General features: G+C 37.1%; 3 protein-coding genes across 10 annotated transcripts in view; 2 read left to right on the forward strand and 1 right to left on the reverse strand.

The window, feature by feature from the left end:
* Positions 1 to 23,382, forward strand: part of LOC121738205 (gastrula zinc finger protein XlCGF57.1-like) — a 106,712-nt gene that overhangs the window by 40,102 nt on the left and 43,228 nt on the right. The window lies entirely within an intron of this gene.
* LOC121738200 (zinc finger protein 260-like) overlaps positions 1 to 23,382 on the reverse strand; it is a 190,336-nt gene that overhangs the window by 33,465 nt on the left and 133,489 nt on the right. The window lies entirely within an intron of this gene.
* On the forward strand, positions 73 to 22,338 carry LOC121738204 (gastrula zinc finger protein XlCGF57.1-like). 7 transcript variants are annotated; one of them, XM_042130124.1, is made up of 7 exons: positions 73 to 217; positions 760 to 852; positions 930 to 1,092; positions 18,616 to 18,728; positions 18,956 to 19,091; positions 20,267 to 20,512; positions 21,017 to 22,338. In XM_042130124.1, exons 1-7 carry the CDS (start codon positions 110 to 112, stop codon positions 22,126 to 22,128), a joined length of 1,971 nt encoding a protein of 656 aa, XP_041986058.1. In that variant the 5' UTR covers positions 73 to 109; the 3' UTR covers positions 22,129 to 22,338. The 7 variants fall into 7 exon arrangements, with proteins under 7 accessions (XP_041986058.1, XP_041986061.1, XP_041986065.1 ...); XM_042130127.1 differs by lacking the exons at positions 18,616 to 18,728; positions 18,956 to 19,091; positions 20,267 to 20,512; positions 21,017 to 22,338 and adding exons at positions 1,322 to 1,588; positions 2,053 to 2,777; positions 2,862 to 3,586; XM_042130131.1 differs by lacking the exons at positions 18,616 to 18,728; positions 18,956 to 19,091; positions 20,267 to 20,512; positions 21,017 to 22,338 and adding exons at positions 1,322 to 1,588; positions 2,053 to 2,777; positions 3,114 to 3,586.

A 23,382-nucleotide genomic window follows, 5' to 3' on the forward strand; every position in this document is an offset into this window, starting at 1 on the left:
ATTTGTTTGGATGGACCGGTCTGTCAAATTTGTAGAGAAATTTAAAAATCTCTGTTTACCAGAGTTTAGAATTATTGAAATAAAATAACATTTAGATACCTCCCACATTATGTTACAAAAAACTTGCTGCTCTATATGCTTAACTTTAAATAAAAGAACTATCAACATTTACGGTACACATCTGCAAAATGTTTATGAGAAACTAGCTGAATTTGAGGTTATACTTATTTTTCAATTTCATAACTGTAGATTGTGACAAATACAGTAAAATCCGGATCAATCAAAAGTCCTTTGTACTTTTTACTATTTCGGATACGTTTCATTTTTCAATCCGAAATAGTAAAAAGTTATCATCGGAAGTTCGTCTACCGTACGTGGCATCAAACCCCACACTTACGGGTTTTTTCGCTCGATATATCGATACCTACCAGAAGTTTTGATTCATTCTGATGATCGAAATACGATATATTACTGTAACTGCTACTTTTAACCACGATATATTACTGTAACTGCTACTTTTAACCATGTACGGCTCCCACAATATCACGCAGTCATGGGCTACATCTTGTTTTATCTAATGCTATTTAAATAAGACAATTGCCTGGAAAATGCGTAGCATGACTTTTACACATTTTCCAGGCATTACTTTCATTTATTAATTACCTACTCTCATACTGCATGAGAGTAATGAATAAAATTATTATTAGCAATCCTAACTTCATATTAGACTTTATCTATTTTGTCATTATTTCCGAACAGGCGAAAGCAGAGTTATGTTATCTATGCTACATATGTTGTGCGAGACTACGACAAGTTGCCAACCTTCAGAACGAAGTAACAAGCAGTAGTCAGGTACCTTATTATTTTAAGTTGATGTATATATATATTTTTAATTCACTTAAAATTGCTATTGAATATTATTTTTACAGTCACCAAAAACTTTAGTCTGCCTCGTCATACAGAATATTGAAAATGAAACTATACCGTACCATGTTGTGCTAACAAAAAAGGAACCTCTGGAATTTGATGTTCAGGAGAGACGCTTGGAACCTGATGATGTGACTATAAAACCTGACATTGAGAATTCTGAGTGTGAGTATATTTATACCTGACTTTGTTAGGTGGGTGAGGGGGAGGGAAGTAAAACACATGCTATATCTTTTACTTTTGTATTCATCACTTACCTATATTTTTTAATCATCAAAATCTCTAGTTTTTGCACGAGAGTTAAACATCCATCCATCTGTCGTCACATACTTTATCATTAAGTAGTAGTAGGATGTAGAGTCTGCTGATTCACTTACATTTTGGCAAATTTTAGATACTGATAAGATTGAAATAGTAGAAAACAGTATTGATTACGGAGAGGAGGGAGAAACCATCATTGAATCCAAAAATGCAATTGATGGACCCACGCAAGGCTCACAGGTTGTGGATAGTGTCTATACACAGCAAAAACAAAAGGTTCCTAGAGTAGTCATAGTGCGACTAAGTCAAAGTTATATTAACAAACATGTCCACCAAAGTCCAACAACACACCTGGTTGTAGAAGATCCTAAGAACTGTGGGAGTCAGACGGGAGGTAAATGTATGCACAGTAATACCCCGCTTTTCGCGAGGCATATGTTCTGGAAAAAAACGCGTTAACTGAAATTTGCGTATATCGGGGTTTATGATTATCCCTAGTCAAAATTTATTAAAAAGTACAGATCATTTTAATTCTAAAGACACCTTTAGCAATACATGCCATTAATGATTTTTAGGAAATTTATATGACTATAATAATTGTGTATTGTCTTTTGGGTAGCGTTTTTTTACATTCTTGTAAACTACAACCATAACACCCAGCACTGTTTCAATTGTTTGACACACGGACAAGACACAGTTATCATTGTCTATAGTCTATACTGATGACTACATTAATTATGTGAATTGAACTAATTAATTAAATCATTGAAATAATTATATGAAAGAAAAAAGGGCATCTTTTTATTTTTTTTATTTTATTTCACATGGATAGGTATATATTATCAGATGAGAATATTTGTTCAGGTATCAAACACGAGGACGAGCGACCCAACACAGATGACTGCGAGGGGCGAGGCCATGCCAGCGCAGCACAGTCCAGCAAGACTCCCCACACCTGTGATGTTTGTTTGAAGAACTATTCAACAAGAAGCCATTTACTGAGGCACATGCAAACTCATACATGCTCATTTAGCTGTGACACATGTTCAAAAAACTTTTCAAGTAAACAAGTTTTGATTGCACACATGAGTGTTCATACTGGCGAGAAGCCATTCAGTTGTGACATTTGTTCGAAGAAGTTTTCAAGTAAGAGCACTTTGACCACACACACAAGATATCATAAAGCCGAGAAATTATTTAGCTGTGAATTTTGTACCAAGAATTTTTGTTCAAAGAGCAAATTGACTGAACACACTAGAGTTCATACAGGCGAGAGACCATTTAGTTGTGACATTTGTTGGAAGAAGTTTCCAAGAAAGAGCACTTTGACTAAACACAAAAGATATAATAAAGGCAATAAATTATTTAGCTGTGACATATGTTCAAAAAATTTTTGTACAAAAAGCGATTTGACGGTACATACAAGAGCGCATATAGGCGAGAAACCATACAGCTGTGATGTTTGTTCAAAGAAATTTTCAATTAAAAGATATTTAACCATACACAAAAGGTATCATATAGGTGAGAAACCATTTAGTTGTGACATATGTTCGAAGAAATTTTCACAGAAAAGCGATTTGACTGTACACATAAGAATACATACCGGCGAAAAAAAATTTAGCTGTGATGTCTGTCCAAAGAAATTTTTAAGTAAATACTATTTGACTGCCCACACTAGAGTTCATACAGGCGAGAAACCATATGGCTGTGACATTTGTCCAAATAAATTTTCTACAAAACAAGATTTGACTGTACACACTAGAGTTCATACAGGAGAGAAACCATTTAGTTGTGATATATGTTCAAATAAATTTTCAAGGAAAAGCACTTTGAATTTACACACTAGAGTTCATACTGGCGAGAAACCATTTAGTTGTGACATTTGTCTAAATAAATTTTCTTCAAAACAAGATTTGACTGTACACACTAGAGTTCATACAGGAGAGAAACCATTTAGTTGTGACATATGTTCAAAGAAATTTTCAAGGAAAACCCACTTAAATAGACACACAAGAGTACATACAGGTGAGAAACCATATAGTTGTAACATATGCTCAAAGAAATTTTCACATAAAGACAATTTGACTAAACACATGAGGCGTTATACAGGTGAGAAACAATTTAGTTGTGACATTTGTTCGAAGATATTTACATTAAAGAAACAACTAGTCCAACACTTAGAAATCCATTTGAGCTAAAATTTTATTTTAATTAATAAAAGAAAAAAATAAACATACGGAGAGTAACCTGTGGAGTATGTTGATGAGTACATTTAGGACAAATAATATCAACAACAGACCAATATTCGAAGGAAATAGAAAGAAGAATATGTAACTCATGGATGAGGTACTGGTCAAGTGGTAATTAAAAAAAAAATTCAAGAATGAAACTAGCCGTGTTCGTTTCATTTTTTCGCAGTTTGGCTGCTGACTGTCAACTTCATAATTGAGTGTCATGTTTAATAAAATACTAACAATTTCTGTCAGAGTCAGAGTATTTTATTGAACATGACACTCAATAATTATGAAGTTGACAGTCAGCTGCCAAACTGCAAAAAAACGAAACGAACGCGGCTACTGTGTCAATGTCTTCTTCTTCCTCTTTTAAAAATGGCCGACTCGGTGAATTGCCAATGTTAGAGTGGCTCGGACTTCAAGCTGCGTCCTCGAATGTATGATACAAGGTTTTGAGGTTACGTTGTGTTTATTCTGGTTTAGTTGTTTCTTTCCCTGCTTTAGTTAGTTATTATTAATTTTTAGCTTAATATACATAGGATAGTATTTAGTTTAGTGTATTTTATTTAATAGTTAGTCAATTATGGATGTTGATCCGCCGGATCCTGGTGGTGGGGATATCTTATCATTGGATATGTCCAGCACGAGTTCGGACGCGTCTATTGTTAGAAAAAGACCAAATGTGGACAGTATTCCAATTAACTCCAAAAGAAATACATTGGTAAATCCTTTGATACAGCTTATACCATCCAAGGGCGTCGCCAGCCGATGGCGCAGGGGGGGGCAAGTTGACTTTACCTACTACAGTCTACAATTCATTCTTTACTCACTCTCTATAAATGAGAAAAGTAGGTATGAATTGTAGGTAAAGTCGACAGCACATGAAACTTTTCACTTGTACTACGAGCCTTACATCTATTACCAGATTTTAATATTATGGTGGTCGTTGCTTTTGCATTATATTTGGCAACGTTTTTTAGAGTCTCTAGTGGGGGGGGGGGGGGCAGCTGCCCCTCCTCCCTGCCCCCCCCCCTGGCGACGCCCTTGATACCATCCAGACTTTTTGGCTGATAAAAAATATTCTGAAGGCGATGTTGGCCCATTTATTGTCCAGGTTTCAAGGAATGAACCGAATAATGCTTCTGGGGTGGTTTTTTTTAATTTCACATATAAATTTCGGACAATTTCTATTTAAAAATAATATCAAAAAAATTGTGACAGATGGCATTAAAAGATTAAGCCTGGGAATAAGGTTGCAATAGCTCTGCTTTTTCGGTCGAGTGCCTAAACAAGTGTTTTTGTGGATTCGATAATTTTTTACATTTTTCACTTTGTTTAGTGTATTTTTTCACTGTTGAAGTTCTTTTATTGGTTGTAGGTGTGTAATATTGTGATTGTCTTGGTGTAAGTGTCGTTTCTGTAGCGTAATACGTGTTTAATCTAGTGTAGCCGGCATGGACGCGGAACCGCCCGACCCGGGTGGCGGGCCAAGTCTCGACAAACAACTAGAAGTACCTGTTAGTTCCAGAAAACGGGCTAACCCCGACAGCACAAACACTTCTTCTAAAAGGGTAACAGACAATTCTCATTCAACACCATCTATTCAAATGAATTATGTTTGTCCCGATTTCGAAAACAAAAAACTATATACAGCCAATGATGTCGCTCCATTCGTTGTTCATGTCTCAAAAACAGAGACTGAATCTGGAACACCACTGAGACCAATGGAGTTCGGTCAGTTCTTATATAAAAATAACGTTTCGAATATTAAGATGGATGGGATTAAAAAAATTGGACGCAATAGAGTATCAATTGAATTCGACACTGCAGAAAATGCCAATGCCTTTTTAAACCTTCCAGTTGTTACCAGGGCTGGGTATGTAGTCTCAATCCCATTATTCAGCATTTCCCGTATGGGTATTGTTCGTGATGTTCCCGTGGAGTGGTCCATGGAGGAACTAGTTAATAACTTAAGAGTCCCATCAGGTTACGGAGAAGTTATGAAAGCCCGGAGACTAAATCGGAAAAATTCCAATGACCAGCAACAATCCTCATGGTCCCCAACCCGATCTGTTGTCCTGACTTTTTCAGGACAAAAACTCCCACCACATGTTTATTGCTATTTCACTTCATTACCTGTTGAAACCTATGTACTCCCGATCATTCAATGTAATAAATGTTGTCGTTTCGGGCACGTTAAAGCCCAGTGCCGATCAAACCCTCGTTGTTACAAATGTAGCCAGTCACATGAAGCAGAAACTTGTGAGGTTACTAATCCAACTTGTCTGCTTTGTGGAGGATCTCATACTGCCAATAGCCCATCTTGCCCCGAACATGCTCGCCAAAAAGAGATAAAGATTGTTATGTCGCAGGAGAGTATCCCATACATGGAAGCTTCGGCTCGATTTCCCCATGTGAGACGCTCCTTCGCCGACTCTGCCAAGACCTCTCCCTCCTATATTACCCCTGCTTACCCTAGCCTGCAATCCAGATCCCAATCCAAATCTCCTGTCACAACCTCATACAGGAAAACTGTATATACTCCCCGCCATACACCTACCCCTGTGGTTCCTGGTTATGACCACCAGGCTCACAGAAATATCATAAACGAACCCGCTTCTCAGTTGCCAAATGGGTGTGCATATCCCTCAAGTACTGACATTTCACCGAACGACAACTTTATTGACTCCCTCATCAATACCCTCATCCAGTTAATCTCCCGATTTGGTGACTCTGGGCTACCGAACAAATCTCGTGCAAACCTGAAGTGGAGGGTAAAAATATTCTTCCATATAATCAGTTTCGCTTTCGGAAAAACTTAAGTACTGCAGACTGTCTGGTAACTTTTGTGACCGATGTCCGTTTGGCATTTTCTAAAAATGAGGCAGTGGTGGGTGTATTTCTAGACATACAGTCAGCTTATGATAATGTTCTCCTCCCCGTTCTTAGACATAAATTACTCAGATTAGGTGTATCAAGAAAAATTGTTAATTATATTTGTAACTATCTATCGTCTAGGACTGTTAATGTGCAATATAAGAATATATCCGTCCCTCCAAGGTATGTTTGGAAAGGTCTTCCTCAAGGTTCTGTCCTTAGCCCACTTCTATACAATATCTATACCTGTGACCTTGAAAGCTCTGTAAGCTGCGTCTGTAATATACTCCAGTATGCTGATCATTTGGCTCTATATATTATCTCTAAGGATATTATTCTAGGTTGTAATCGACTAAATTCTGCAGTGTCCTACTTAAGCGACTGGCTGGAGAATCATGGTCTCTCAATCTCCATAGAAAAAAGCTCTGTCGTTGTTTTCTCGAGAGCTAAGTATATCCCGGATATTTCTGTAGTTTACAGTAACCAAGTTTTTCCAGTTAGGGATTCTGTTAAATATTTAGGCCTTCATTTGGATTCGAAATTGTCTGGTACAAGCCACATTAATAATTGTTTAAAAAAGGCGGAAAGAAATTTAAATATCCTTCGATCATTATCAGGAGTTTGGTGGGGTTCTCACCCATACGTCCAAAAGTTAATGTACAATGCTTTAATTCGTAGCCACTTGGATTATGCGTCCTTTTTATTGGAGCCATGTAGCAAATCTAGTTTAAAAATGTGTGATAAGCTGCAGGCAAAATGTTTACGGGTAATCATAGGTGCAATGAAGTCTTCCCCTATTAATGCGCTTCAAGTGGAATGTGAGGAGCCTCCTTTGTCCCTACGCCGACAGTATTTGTCGGACAGGTTTATATTTAAGGTATACCAGTGGTCTCGTCACCCTCTTATTAATAAGCTGTTTTCTCTTTCACAATTTTCAACCAGCAGTTATTGGACGCATAAAAATTTACCTTGTGTTGTGAAGAGCTATCAAAAGATAGTTTCTCTTCCATGTCCTGTGGCCCAATTTTCAATTAATCCGCTATTTGAAGCTTCTTTTTCCTCCCTTGTATTTTCTCCCAATATTATTTTAAATTTACCCATAGTGAAAGGTTCCCCTGTTTCTAATAATCAATTTAATTCTGTAATAAGTGATAAATTTAAAGATTGGACGTTGATTTTTACGGACGCTTCCAAATTATCCGATACTTCTTGTGTAGGTAGTGCCGTTTGGATTCCAAAATTGTATGTTGTCCTTAATAATAAATTGCCTTCATTTTCTTCGGTTTTTAATGCAGAATCTCTAGCAATTTTTGAAGCGATTTCCTTTGTGGAATCGCACAAACTAAATAAGGCAATTATAATGTCCGATTGTAAAAGTTCCCTGGAAGCGATTTTGTCAAACCCCTTTAGAAGTAAATTTAAATTCCGTTTAATTTTTAAAATTAGGGTTGTTACTGTTTAAATGCAATTGTAGCAACATACAGGTTGTACTTGCTTGGATTCCTGGTCATAGCGGGATTATAGGAAATGAATGTGTGGATCTATATGCCAAAGAAGCTGCAAAGTCTGGTGGTTAAAGTAATTTCAAAAATTTTTGTCAGGATCTTCTTCCTCTGGCCAAGTCGCATTTGACTCTGGAGTGGAATACCATTTGGACTGAGTCGAGTAGAAATAAAGGACGTTTTTACGCTGAAATTCAGGATTCAGTACCTAGTCGACCGTGGTTTTTTAAATATTTGAAAGCTAATAAGCCTGTTTGCTCTACTATCTGTCGGCTACGTCTGGGTCACTCGTGTAACCCGGTATTTCTAGCTAAAATAAGGGTGAGGGATAGCTCATTGTGTGAATGTGCCTTGGATGAAGGCTCTCCAGACCATATTATATTTTTTGTTTGCGAAAACAACCTTTCATTGTACGATTATCTTCCTCCTAATATTCCTCGTCCCACTAATCTTAAATCTATTTTATCGTTAGTATATTCTCCATTTATAGACATCTTATGGTCGTTCATTGCTCATAATCACATTAGGCTCTAGTTGTAATATTATGAATTCTCTTCCTTTTATATTTGATAGGTATATTTATATTTTATATTGTATTTATGTTTATGTACTCTGTGTATCTTTAAAGGCTAAGAAACAAAATTTTGCTGTACATATTTGCTTGTTCTGGTTTTTTCTGTTTCACTATTATTATATCTTGTATTTGCATGGTCGCTTGAAGTCATCACCCGTGCCCACTGCATGCCAATCAGTTTTCGTTGTAAGTTATAAATGTTCACATTTTTCGTCTCAACTCTGACGCTGGCAACTCCTAAATGGGGAGGCTTACGCCAAAAGAAGAAGAAGAAGAAGAGTGGCTCCGGGCTCGAAAGACTTTGCTCTATGCAGTGAAGATCTGGTGAAGTAACAAATGTATGGTTACAAAATTACATATTTACAGGAGTTGATTGACCTAAAACAAACACAAACACACATCTGGGTTTCGCCAAATAGTTTCAACTTTTGGTCTGCCAGACATCGATTTATTTGCAAATCGAATAAATAAAAAATGTGAAAATTACGCATCATGGCAATTAGACCCTGATGCAATTGTCATTGACGCTTTTACAGTGAATTGGTCACAATATTATTTTTACGCTTTCCCTCCGTGTATATTAAAAGCCATAAGAAAGCAACCCATTTTACATTTGCCTTATTTTCCAGAGAAATCTGAAATATGTCCAGCCAAAACTTTATTGGCTTATATAAACAAAACATCTAATTTCAGAAATTGTAATAATGTTTTTATTTCATTTAGGAAACCATATAATCCTGTGTCAAGTCAAACATTAAGTACCTAGGTGGATTAAGGATATGTTAAAAGATAGTGGAGTTGATGTGTCGTTTTTCTCTAGTCACAGTACCCGTCACTCTTCAACTTCATCAGCATTTAAACGAGGAGTAAATTTAGATGTTATTCGCTAAACAGTATATATTAAGTCTATGCGCCAAACAGCAGGTTGGACAGGCAGCTCCACTACCTTTGCGTGTTTCTATAATAGCAGCGTTTTACCCTGAAATAAAACGCTTATTAAATACTTACCTTATTTGAAGCATAATAATTGAGATAGGCACTTCCATTTCCGCAGATTTTACCTCCTTTCTTTCCTGAATGTTGGTAGCTCTGTCAACCTTGGCGCCATCATCGAGCAGGTAGAGGGAGAATTCCCGCTCGACTATGATCATTGAGTCGAAATTACACCAGGCAGAAATAAAGTTATGCTTCAAATAAGGTAAGTATTTAATAAGCGTTTTATTTCAGGGTAAAACGCTGCTATTAAACACTTGACCGTTATTTGAAGCATAATAATTGAGACGTGTTTGTTATCGCCTGGTGATGATGTACGCCAATGTGACAAAATAAAAGTAAGACGCCAATGTGAAAAGAAAATATAACAATATAAAATAAAAATAGTAAATCCTTGTGGGAATACTTCTAAAACTTTATAAATGAATATATAGGTGATATAAGAGTGATGGAATAGAAAATCCAGTGTTCAAACACTTTTTTACACAATTATTACACCAAAAACTGATTGACAAATCAAAAATACAACTTGTAAAAGCTTTGATATGGACATAATGAAATCAACTAAAGGAACAAAATAATTTCTTAAATCGTTAGAATTAGATTAAAGTACTAGTTTTTTGTACCGATTTTCAATAACGGCCCCAAAAGTATTTCATGAATGGATACATTGTCTAATGTCTCTCCAACTTTCAGCCATAGCTGAGCGGACGTTACCTGGTGGTGCAGTTGTCTCAGACAAGTTAGTTTTGATACCGCCAGCTAAAGGCGGCAGATGGTTTTCCTCGCAAACTCGTAAATAAATTGCACATTTAGCTTCGCTAATCGCTACGCCTGCGATGAAAAAAGTGATTACAGCATTTAACCCAGTAAACAGCAAGGTTGGTTATTACTGGGATTTCTTAAAATCTTCCAGCTAGATTGCCTAGAATCAGAACTGTTCGTTTTAGTTATGACTAAATAAATTAATCACATTAAGAATTTTAAACCGCTGTATTCTTACAGTGTGTAAGATCATGTACACGTCTGCCCGACGAAAACAAAAGCAAAATATCTGTATGTCTAGAAAATACAAATAAATTACTTGCGTCAACTGGCGTCAACAGTATAAGACTTAAATAAGTTTTTAATTTATGTTGTACAAGCTTTTTCAATGCAATAGATTTTAACATGTTTTACCAAACCGTAAGAACTTAAAGGGCCAGAAATCTCTGTATCAGACAGGAAGATATCTACTTATGTAAGAAAATAGTGTTATAAGAGAGCTTAATCTATTAAAAATAGATAAGCTAAGAATTTTGCAAGGACTGTGGCCGTCGGCTTGTGAGCATCATAGCATCACATCTGTGAAACTTACACCAGGATAACCATCTATACCAGGCAACTTTATAAGTTTTGAGAAGGTCGCCATGATAATAACAATAATTTTATATGGTTATCATCTCAGCCTCAGAAATTTTACAATTTTACAACCACCCCCACATTTCTATACTTCCAGGGTCATTTCCTGATTTTTGGAAGAGGGACCGCTGAAATGTTGATTTTGTATTTCTCCAGATCGCGAATCGTATACGGTGCTGCTATTGCACTCGACTTGAGATCTGCCCGCCAAAATACTCGTTTCCAGCGTGGAACCACTAGGAGATAAATTCTTTGAGCCTGATTTAGGTGAGCCAGGACTTTGGGTATTAATTAAACACCTAGGCTAGGGGGTACTCCTGAGAAAAGGCATCGTGATATAAACCTGCTTGATCGGTCAAGTTGAGAGTTACATAATTAGTCACTACATGAGCTTCGGCGGAAGCAAATAGAACGTTCACACAAGTAAGCCGCATTTTGTGATCTTCTCCGTGCAAGAAGTTAACAGATTTGGGAATGATCCAATAACTCGAAAAATCTGAATGGTTATGTCCATCAGGGCATCTGACCTGGTGCGACCTTCGTCCCAAATGTAGGTTATAGCTGTTCGATTGTCGCTCTGCCAAAGAACTGTCGAGCGAGGGAGAGTCTGGTGCTGACTGCTGACCTCGGAGAAGCAGAGCGCTAGAAGCTCTTTCTGATTGTAATGCATGAAATTTTCTTATGCTGACCATGTCCCCGTTAAGAAAAGGTGGTCGAGTTGAGCACCCCAAGCTAGGTCCGACGCATCTGTTGCCAAGCAGTGCGATGGTGGGCCCCAATGAATGGAAGTTGATAGATGATGACTTTGCAACCACCACCGAAGATCGTCGCTAAGCGTAACGCTTGTCTCGGTAGAGAGCAGCGATTCGGAAATGCGGACTTATCCAAGTCTATGAAAAGAGACAAGAGAGCTCGGTAATGTAGCCTTCGGTACTATGAAACTGGCGAAGTTCAGGAGACCGAGTATGCTCTGCAAGGTCTTTAGATCTACCAGACTCTTTGTCAGGACTCAGGACTGGTAAAATCTTTTGATGAATTTTAGACATTTTCTCGCCTGGAAGTAGCTTTTCGTTTTGTAAACGTGTTCCAACGAACACCTAGAAATACCAGGTCTTGTTGAGGCGTAAGTAAATCCTTTGAAGCAAAATGTGGACATGCTTCTGTAGGATGATTTTGTTTTAATAAGCAATAAGATAATCGTCCTAATAAACGATTATACGCAGAACTTGCTCTCTGAGGTTTTTGCTTAACCCAATTGGTCAGGGAAGCAGGTGACCGGACAATAAGCAAGTAATTTGCAGCAACTGTCCCTTGTATACAGACGTAGGAGCCGTCAGTGCGATGGAGCGACTGCCAGGCAAAATAAGCTTGGGACAGGCATATTTTGCAAAGCCAATCGTCGGGTTGCAAAACGAAACTGTCATTAGTTGAATATTTATGAGCCCGAATGGCTGAGTCAAAACATAACCGAATAGAGTGGAAAGATTGAAAATAGGACGGCAGGACCCGTCGACCTTAGGGACCAGAAACATTGTCGAAATAAAACTTGGCAAGGGGCTGGCAACTTCTAATACACTCTGGAATATCATTTGTCGAATTTGGAGATACATATCTTCCGACTGTGGTAGAAAAATGATTTTGGTTTAATTTTGGAATGAACCGAGGTGGTTTCTCTATGAATGGTATGCGGTACCCTTTTAGAATCTTTATAATAATAACCTGGAGCATCTAGGCGCTGCGAACGAGAAACGGCGGTAAAACTTCAAAGTTTGACCCGCTCTGAATTTTTGATTGTCAGTACTTACGTTTTTTGGCATTCCCGTGATCCCCGAGATTCCCGAGATCCGAAAGAGAAGCGGCATATTCACGGGTACTTTTGCCGTGGAAGTTCCCTCAGTTGTCCAATCGAGCTCCTCTCGAGTGAAAGGAACTTCGTGCATTGCCAGGCATTGACCGTGGTTCAAAATTATTTCTTTGTCCCCGTGGGGTACGATTGTATGAACAGCCTTGCGCAGGCTGGTGATCATGGGAAATGTGCGAGCTAGCACAACATCCATGAGACATACCCTACGCGGGTATATAATTCTTAGTCTGCCTCTGCGGGGGTAGGCTAAGCTCTCGAGTGAAAAGAACTTCGTGCATTGCTAGGCATTGACCGTGGTTCAAAATTTATTGTTTGTCCCTGCGGGGGACGATTGTAAGAATAGCCTTACGCAGACTGGTGAGCATGGGAAATGTGCGAGCTAGCACAACATCCATGAGACATACCCTGCGCGGATATATAACTCTTAGCCTGCCCCTGCGGGGGGCGGCGAGTCAATCTGTTGCTCTAGAACCCGCTTGCGCAGCGGCAGCAACATTATTCTGACTATTCGCAACAAAGGTTTTGCGAGCTCCCTCAGTCTTTTCGAGTAGTGACACCAGCAACTCGGAATTAACTTAGATAAAATTATTGCCAGAACTGGGTCATGAACAAAATTGATAATTGCATTGCGTCTCATTTGAAAACTTCATAGATCTCAAAGCCCAGCTCAGACCACAAATTAATTGAAGTAATTCTGACGTTGTGATACAAATCCTTAACGGTTTCATTTAACCTTCAGGGGTGAAGCTTGAAGCGTGTGACCATTGTAACAATTTCTTAAGAGCAGATTTCAATGCTCCGCGCTGCATAAGTACGCAATATAATAATGCCGCGTATGATTTGTGCACGTGAGGTTTTTTTTTTTTTTAATTTAAATATTTAAGCTCATCATTGACCTCTAAATCAACAAAAACTAGTATATGATTATAAAATTCTTAATCTTCAGAATAATGAACTTCTGACTATTCATTATTATTATATTTATTTAATATAGCCAAAACCTCCAAAAGAGAAGTTTTCGTAACGGACGTTTCTTTAAGTTTTGTTTCAATTTCAAAAACAAGATTCGGTTATAAAGAATTGCTAACGGTCGTTTCATTTTCATTTGATTTGCTATACAATTCCCGACTGACATTATCGTCGATAGAATTACATGACCTTGAAAAATAGATCGGTTTTCGTAAAAATAATTAACCTTTTTGTTAAGTTCATTAACCTCTTGAGTTAATTTAGCTAAAGGGTGGTTATAGCGCTGTCTGTATTTGCTCCCCCCCTTTTTGTGGCGGCGGCGCCTCGATTTACGTTTGCTGTGTGAAGTAGAAGTCGATGACGAGCTCGAATCATTTGTTCAACTACTACTACTAGATGACCTTGCACGAGAACAAGGCCTTTTTTATTAACCACATTAGTGGGTAGTTTCAAATCTAACGTTAGCTGGTGTCACTACCGAATCATGAACAAATTCACATTCGTTATTCATTATTAATAGCTACCTTAACCTAGGAAAGAACACAAACACAAGAACTTAACTAGAAAATTAATATTTAAAAATTTAAATGTAGTATTTAAATTTATATTCGTTATTAAAGTAACGATACGAACGATAAAATCGTTATTAATATGAAATGTTCATCTTTTCTAAAGAAAAAATGTATAAAAATATAACTTACGTGAATTACCAAAACCTTGAAAAACGGTAAAAACACAACACTGAAATTATTTCACTTTATACTTAAATTATATAACTGGGAGTTATATAATAAGGAGGTATAATACGTAATGACTTCTGAGCACGACTGTGCGGTGCGGAAAACAAAACGCCAATGATCATAGTCGAGCGGGAATTCTCCCTCTACCTGCTCGATGATGGCGCCAAGGTTGACAGAGCTACCAACATTCAGGAAAGAAAGGAGGTAAAATCTGCGGAAATGGAAGTGCCTATCTCAATTATTATGCTTCAAATAACGGTCAAGTGTTTAATAGACCTATTATTGAAGGTGATTCAAATAATTTTGCTATGTCATTTATGACAGACACATAAGACAAATTATGTACCTACAAATAAGATTTTTTTCTTTCTTTGATTAATATGTATGAAAATAAAGCATAAATAAAATGACATATCTTGTTTGATCTCTAAACATCTACAGTGTAAAAAGGTATACTAATATCGAGGACAAACCCCCGAAGTATAATTATTGATTAAACGAACTTACCTTACGTGAAGTTCAATCCAAATTATACGAGGGGTTTGTCCGAAGATATTTGTAGGAACTCCCACCCAACCCGGTTTTCGGTAGATAACACCCGAGTAAGACATGTCATTTTATTTTTGGCTCTGAACTAAATGAAGGTTCTAGAGTTGCAGGTAACAGGAGAAACGGAAAATCAGAGACAAGAGGCGGGAAAATATGGAGACAATCGAAATCCAGAGACAACTTTTATTTTTTTCTTGACTCTAAAATGATGTTACGACGTGGTAACAAATAGAGGTGAACCTACAGTGTAAAAAGGTATACTAATATCTTCGGACAAACCCCTCGTATAATTTTGATTGAACTTCACGTAAGGTAAGTTCGTTTATTCAATAAATATATATGATAATCTAATATCCCCCTATGTATTATGGATATATTTTGACCTATACTATGGTCTATGCGTTTCGGTTGTTATTTCAGTAATATACTAGGAATATGGAGCAATTTATTTCTAGTTCTTAGTAATTGTCAAGGCTGCTGACTGCACGTTCCAGGAGGCATTTCATCAGGCCAAAAATAGAGAGAAGTGGAGAGCCCTATCCCAGAAAGCAAATTTTGGTGGTCACGTCCCTCAGCCATGAGGATATGACTAGGAAGAAGAAGAAGAAGATTATTTCTAGTTGGCCGTATTTAAGCGCACCATTAGTACAGTCTGTCAAAAAAGTCATGAAATTAAAAAGTGGCAACATCGTAGTGTCATCCCTTTTTTCTTAGATTGATTTGAAAGGGATGACACTACGATGTTGCCACTTTTTAATTTCATGACTTTTTTGACAGACTGTATAATTATTATTTTTCGGACACGTCCGGTCCGAGCCACTCCGAGCTTATGAATCATGATCACTTTGATTCGCTTTTGATTGGTTTTGCCTGTTTTTATTGTTCTGTGGGTTTTGCGAAGAGAATGAAAAAAAAAATTAAAAAAAGAAGAAGGAAGATTGTTTTCGTACAATAATTATTTTTTGTTTATTTTCAATTTATGCCTTTAAAATGTTAAAAAATATATGTTGTTCCATATGCCTATCTATAAATAAAAAAACTATTAACATTTATACTACTAGTCTTCAACATGTTTATGAAAACCTCGCAAATTTTAAGGTAAGTTTTGATTTTTATATTTTGGTACATATTTTGTAATATGTCAATGTATTATTCATCACTACAAGCTACCTAAAAACCAAAAGATTGATTGGCTTCAAATGCCTTCGACAATAAGAGCATACGAATTGGTATGGTCTTTTAATCAAAGGCCATTGAACTGATGATGATGTCACAGTGAACACACAATAGGGAATATGCATGATTTTTTTTATGACTTTAATTAGTCCTTTATATCTTTATAAATGAGAATAAAACATAAATAGGCTTCAAAATATTCAAATTTTTCTTTAAATTGAAATTTAAAACATTGATTAAATTGGTACCATTTCACATACGGCCTTTGGTATGATTTAAGTGGACAAAATTATTAGTTAAATTTTTTCATGCAATAAGTGTTCATATAAATAAAAGTAACTATTAAAACACAGAAAAAACATTTATTAATACACAAATGACCCTAAATGATGTAATCGTAACACAAAATGTAGAGATAATAATTAAAATTTAGTAACTATTATGTATTTACAAAACTTACTTATAACATTTATAAGTTTTTTTAATCATCGCCATCTTCATCATTATTCTCATCCTCATCTAATATTATGTCTTGATGGGCGGGAATATGTGGACTTGAAAAAAAATTTGTGATATCCTTGCTAAAAGGAACTGACTTTTTTTTTGGTTTTTTTCTCAAGCTAGTTATAACCGGATCTGATGTTATTAAGTACATGTGGAAAATATCCGTGTTGGTATTTATTCTACTAGTCTTTCGTGTGTGAAAGAGGCGGTAATTTTTGAAATCTTTTTGCCTACTTTCTTGTATGTCTTCTGACAAAGTGCCAATTGGGAGAGGTAAGCTCTGTACTATGTCAGCCCCGTGTAACAAAACTTTATGTACAGTTACACTCATATCGTACCAATTATAGGCATCACTATACATTTTCGCAGTATCTAGGCAATACTTACGGAACTCATTAATTTTAATATCATATCCACTAGCCAGAGTGCTAAGGATTATTGAAAAGCGACTAATCAAATTACTGTCCAGGCCTGTTATTTCTGCTACCTGTTCAGGGGATGAAAAAAAAACATCTGGCAGTATTACCGTCATTGCTTGATCCTCCCCCTTGTTTCGATAGATCAATCACTAAACCCATGTCTTCGTAGAATTTGGTGGTTATTTGCTTCTGTCTTTTCTTGACAATATGTTTTTCGATATCCCCACGAACTTGCCATTTTTTTAACGTTAATTTATAACATGTAATAATAAATCCATGCTTCGTATATACGCATGAAGTATGGAGATACCATACTTATAGGCACTGGTGTCACATACCCGTTTGTTTAAAAGGTCTATTTTGTTCATATCAGAGGCCTTCGCTTTGCAAATGTAGCAACTCTGTGTTGATCGATTTCTTGTCAAAATATTAATAATTTTCCCATCAAACATCGTTGGCAACATAACATATTCAAAACTGACAAGTTTTCCATTAATTTCCACAATTTTGGATTCTTAAGTTATTTATTTGCCGTTGCACGTCATCAAACATGTCCTTAACATTTTGTTCAGTTTCCTTTAATATTCTAAATATAAGAGGACGGCAAAATCGCGTTGATGATGTGCTAGATGCTTTCCAAAAAGTACGGTTGACATCATATATTTGTATGGGTACAACGCTGCACAATTGGGAACGAAAAATAGTTGGTCAGTTGCAGTTGGTTAGTTTAGTTGGTCAAAGTGGAAAGACTGAAAATAATATTGGAATCTCCGTAAAGTCTAGAGTCACTGAATTGTTGTTTGTAAATACTGTGCCCCCCACTACCTTCGAAACCCCACTTAGATACTACTTTTACACTTTTTGTTTCTACTCTTGAAAACACTTCACTGTACACATCCAATACTCTTTCTAAGGTAAAGTCAAGTAATCGTAAAGTAACTTCAACACAGTCTTCTGTTATTTTGATGTCACTCTCCGGGTAGCATGTTTGCTTAGCTACTTGAATAGCTTTGTATGAAGGATAGATGTTACAACCAAGTTTTTTAGCACCCTGCTGTATATTAATATACGCATCTTTGCTTAAATCGCAGTCACTCATCAGGGCCAAAGCTTTTTCTGGGATAAAAGTATTCTATGTCCTTTCCCGGGACTCAAAGTATCTCCATACCAAACAGCAAGATTGATTCTGCTGTTTGGGCATTGAAAGGTAACAGGCAGACTGACACACAAATATATAATATAATATCTATGGACGCTTCACACCACGTCAGTCTGGCCCCGTGGTAAGTATGAAGGACTTGTGTTACGGGTACCAGACAACGGACATATATTTAATACTTTTATACTATACATATATTTAAGATTTTTATTATATGATACACATTTTTAATACACATCCATGACCCAGGAACTTTGAAAACTTTTTGTTCCGTCGGCGGGATTCGAACTCGCGACCCCCGGTTTGATCTACCAACAGCTCACCAACTGAGCCACAGAGGTCGTCAAAAATCCAAATGGACACAGACATTAGTTTTTATAACAATACTATCAATTCAATTTCCTTCTGTGTTGTGCTTTGCATCACTAATGTATTACTGTAATTATAATTTATTGTAAGATTGTAGATGTGGAATGCTGGGTGTGCTACATCTGCCACACAAGACTGCGACAATGTCAACAGTTGCAGCAGTTGGCCGTGCAGACACGAGGCCTGATTGATGACATAATCCAAAAGAAGGTTTGAAAAGAAATAATATTTAGATATTATTATAAAATAGTAACATAATGGAAGTGCTTTTAGGGTTTAATAAATTTCTAATATTAAAACTGCTTGCAGTATAAAAAAAACTTTAGTACCTTTAAATGGTTAGCTTTTATGAATCTATTTTTCTTATTTGGTAACTAATGATGTTTAGTTTTTCAAACCTCATTTTTTGCTTAGCATGTAATGTGATATTTTTTTAGATGGATGTAAAATTTGAACCATTTGGATCTTTGTTACAATTATCAACCACGAAGACAAAGGTAACTGATAGAACATACAAAACCTCAAGCATCAAACAGGAGTCTGATCTTCAGATAGCATTTAATAATAAAAATGGTAGGTTATAAGTATCTGATAATTTTATTCAACATTGATACAGTGGGTCCTATCTAGGATCAAAACACTGACCTCCATTATACAGTACTTGTATAATGGAGGTCAGTGGATCAAAATTAATAAATAATGTCATCAGCTACTAAGTCTAGAGCATAAAGTTAATATACCTAGCGGAATAGAGAAACAAAGACCTGAGCAAGAGAGATGTCACTATCAGTAACACTGCGTGGTAAAAAGACATGTGATACATGACAGCAGCACTCTTTTTTTGACGTTCCGTCCGCACGTGCCGCACGTTGACAATTTAATCTCATATAAATCATGTTCAATCATGCTTGTGTAAGTGTATACATACACATATTTATACACACATGAAACCAATTTCGGTTACGTTTGACAGCTCGAGATTGTTGCTCTATTCCGCTAGGTATATTACCTTTATGGTCTAGAGAGAGACATATCAATGAATATGTTGGCTCAACTTTTTATAAGAATACCTTTTTTACAGTTTCATATATACAGAAACCATGATTAATTTATTATAATAGATCTATCTCACCTAGGGTAGATTATTTTGTATGTTATTAATTGGCTTGTCTGATTCAAACTTTTTAGCCTTTGCATTGCTTTAATCGCGGGCTTTGAATGCGGCGACCGAATTAAGAAATTCCGTAACTAAAATAAATCTAACAACACTCACTCCGACCGGCACCGTCACAGAAATAAATCAAGATAGAACTAAGCGGGTGGAATACGCGTGTTTCAATCTTGCACAAGTGAGCAAGATTCGTTAAACGTGAATGAAAGTCAGCGCGCACGTCTCGACTTTATTACACCGGAGCGGTTGTGCAAAAATGCCTCATTGTGCAGTGTCTAATTGTAAAAACAGAAGTACGAAAATGAATCGGTCAAAAGGAGGTATTTCTTTCCACGGGTAAGTTATTTGTTCTTACTAAAAGCAAAGCAAAAATTGACACGATCGTTTCCTTAGCAACACACGCGCGTCACCGTTCTATCTTGATTTGTTTCTATGGGCACCGTGCATCGTCTAACGTTGTTTCAGTTCGGCAGACTTCGGCACGGTGCGAATTATAATTGCATAAGTTGATAAAAATGCTATGAAATGCTTCAACGCGATAGTTCCCGAATGCCACACGTTTTTTTGTCATTTTCAGGGTCAAGACATGAGGCAGAAAATACTCAGTACGAACTGGAGGTGGAAGGGTTGTCAGTGGAATCTGAAGATCCCCTCGTTAATACACAGCTACCAACAAACATAGTGGACGACTCCATGTCATTAAAGCGAAGCCAGAGCACCATTGAGGATACAAGTTCGATTTGCCCAGTCGATCAGCCAGCATATTTAGATAAGGAATGGGAGGCAGAAATAAAACTGGAAGTGGAGGGAGTTGAAGACCAAAGTATGTAATCTATACTAATATTATAAATGTGAAAGTGTGTCTGTCTGTCTGTTACGTCTTCACGCTTAAACTGCTTAACCGATTTCGTTGTAATTTGGCATGGAGATAGTAGATATTTTAAAACCTGGGAAAGAAGATAGGATACTTTTTATCCCTTTTTTTCCGCGTGATTAACGAATTTTGGCCCAATTGAGTTGCGGCCGTCATCTACTATATTGTAGCATGCCGCGAACAATTTTAAGATCGCTTGTAGAAATGGAGGGGGCAGTAAAAAGTAGAACACTCTCAATATTGTAAACTTAAAAAAACTAGATCAAAATCAGTTCACCCGTTTTGATGGTACGATACCATGGACAGACATAAACACTCACATACATACAGACAGACACGTTAAATTTATTCTTCCTCTTATATGTTTTGTGCTAAAAATACAAGTTAATATTACACCTAAACTTAGTGTCTTGAAACATACAAGGTAACATAATTTTTTAAACATTTATTCAGGTACCGAACAAGACTACGAGCTAGACAATACAAACCACGGAAGGCGAGACCACACTAGCGAAACACAGTCCAGCAAGCATACGCGCGGCTGTGACGTTTGTTACAAGAAATTCAAATTCAAGAGTGACTTACTACGGCATATGCGAATACATAGCAACGTCAAACCGTTTGGATGCGACATTTGTTCAAGAAAGTTCAAAAGTAGGCATTGCTTGCAACGACATATGAGGATACATATAGGAGATCTTCCATACGGCTGCCATATTTGTCCAAAGAAATACTTATTTGAATGTGATCTGCAACGCCACGTCCGAAGTCATAGAAGTGAAGAATTAAATAATTTAACAAGCAATGAAAATAGTTTATATGAAGCCGGCGAAGATAATGTGTGCAATTTTTGTTCAAAAAAGTTCACAAATAAAGGAAGCCTGAACCGACACATCCGAATTCATACGGGTGATAAACCGTTCGTCTGTCATGTTTGTGCAAAGAAATTTATAGAGAAGAGTGCTCTAGATAACCATGTGTTAACACACACTGGCACCAAACCGTTCAGCTGTGATATTTGTTCCAAACGATTCACTCTAAAGCTCAATTTGAAGAGGCATTCAGTGGTTCATACGGCGAAAACGCAGTTTAACTGTGATATATGTACCAAGAAGTTCCGATTCAAGTCTACTTTGAAATCCCATAGGCGGCTACACGGAGGCGCGAGAATACAGGAACGTAACAAACCGTACAGTTGTGATGTGTGCTCGGAGAAGTTTTCGCACCAGAGATATTTGAACGCTCACGCTCAAATCCACGCGAGCGACAAAGTGTTTAGTTGTGAATTGTGCCCGAAAAAGTTTCTACGGAAGACACATTTGAATAGACACTCTCGATCTCATACAGGCGACCAGCCGTTCACCTGTGATATATGTGCGCGGAAATTCACTCAAAAAGGCAGCTTGAAAGTGCACAAACGCAGTCACGAGGGAGACCGTAAATATAGCTGTCATATTTGTTCGAAGAAATTCCTAAGAAACTACACCCTGCAGACTCATTTGAAAATCCACGAGGCCCGGGCAACAGTCTTATCAGACAGCCAGACATATGTGGCCCAACTATAAATGTGTATATTATGTTTCACAGTGCACGTTACGATAATATCGCGATCGTGCTGATAAAAGAGGGAGTTGAGAAGAACAGGGATACACCCTGTACCCTAGTCCCTAACCCCTCTAACGAGGGCAGCCTTTTAAGTTTTGTTGTTTGAAATAAATACTAACAATCTTATAGATTATCATCATTTGAATTGAAATCCAATTTTTTTTTCAACGATCGCGGGAAGTTACACAACTTAAAAGGCAGCCCTTGTATTATTAAAAAAAATATGCAGAGTGTAACTATTCAACATCCGCTGCCTTTGTCTTTTATATTATGTTGTTTCCAGTATGTCAGACAAAACAAGCGGACCTTGTACCGTTTTTTATTTGTAAATATTTTATGACAATATGTAAGTTTAATTTATTAAAAATATATAATTTAAAAATACTATTTTTAATATTTAGAATTTAATATAACTAGCTATTTGACCGAGCTTTGCTCGGTATTCGATAAAACACGAATAAAATTACATTTTCTAAAAATGATTCCTAGCTAGATCGATTTATCGCCCCCGAAACCCCCTATATACTAAATTTCATGAAAATCGTTGGAGCTGATTCTGAGATTCCAATTATGTATATATGTCGCAGGCAGATTGTATATTTAGCCGTATTACATTAGGGCTAGCTGTTTTAAAAAACGGCGCCGTTTTGTAATGCGGCGTGTCGACGTTTAGCCGGATTGAATGCGGCTGAATAAAAAACCGCCGAAATGTATTCGGCGCTATACATCATTCAATACGGCTAGCCATGGGCGTACCCAGGTTCTGGGCCAGGGGGGGGTAAATTATGGAGATTCTGGGCCAGAGAAAACATTTCAGTATTTTATTTCATTTCATTATTAATTTATTTATTAAGGCCTACTTACCACGGATACCGAAGCGGGGGGACGGGGGGTGCAGACCCCTCCCCCCCCGAAAGGGGGTCTCGGGGGCCCAGCCCCCCGCCAAAACAAAAACAAACACAATCCAGAAAGTCCAAAAGTAGGTTAAGTTAGAACTTAGACCACAACACAGAGGGAGCCGAGCGAGCGAAGCGAGCGTGCTGCGGCAGCAGCCGGCGACCGTTATAAAACAAAAGATAAATCCAGAATTTTTTGCTTATTCTGTGAGTGCTTACCAAAATTTAATGAAGTATAGGCCACCTATTGCAGCATTGTTTTATTTTGCAATCATGGTCACCCTATAACTTACGAAGGAGTACGATGCGGCTAAACGT

The sequence above is a fragment of the Aricia agestis genome, chromosome 22 (assembly GCF_905147365.1).
Source record: "Aricia agestis chromosome 22, ilAriAges1.1, whole genome shotgun sequence".
Lineage (NCBI taxonomy): Eukaryota > Metazoa > Arthropoda > Insecta > Lepidoptera > Lycaenidae > Aricia > Aricia agestis.

Coding starts and splice junctions, on each gene's coding strand:
- LOC121738204 (XM_042130124.1), top strand. CDS start 110: ATGTTACAAAAAACTTGCTGCTCTATATGCTTAACTTTAAATAAAAGA. Junction 853..929: donor AAGTAACAAGCAGTAGTCAG/GTACCTTATTAT, acceptor TTATTTTTACAG/TCACCAAAAACTTTAGTCTG. Junction 20,513..21,016: donor GGAGGGAGTTGAAGACCAAA/GTATGTAATCTA, acceptor ACATTTATTCAG/GTACCGAACAAGACTACGAG.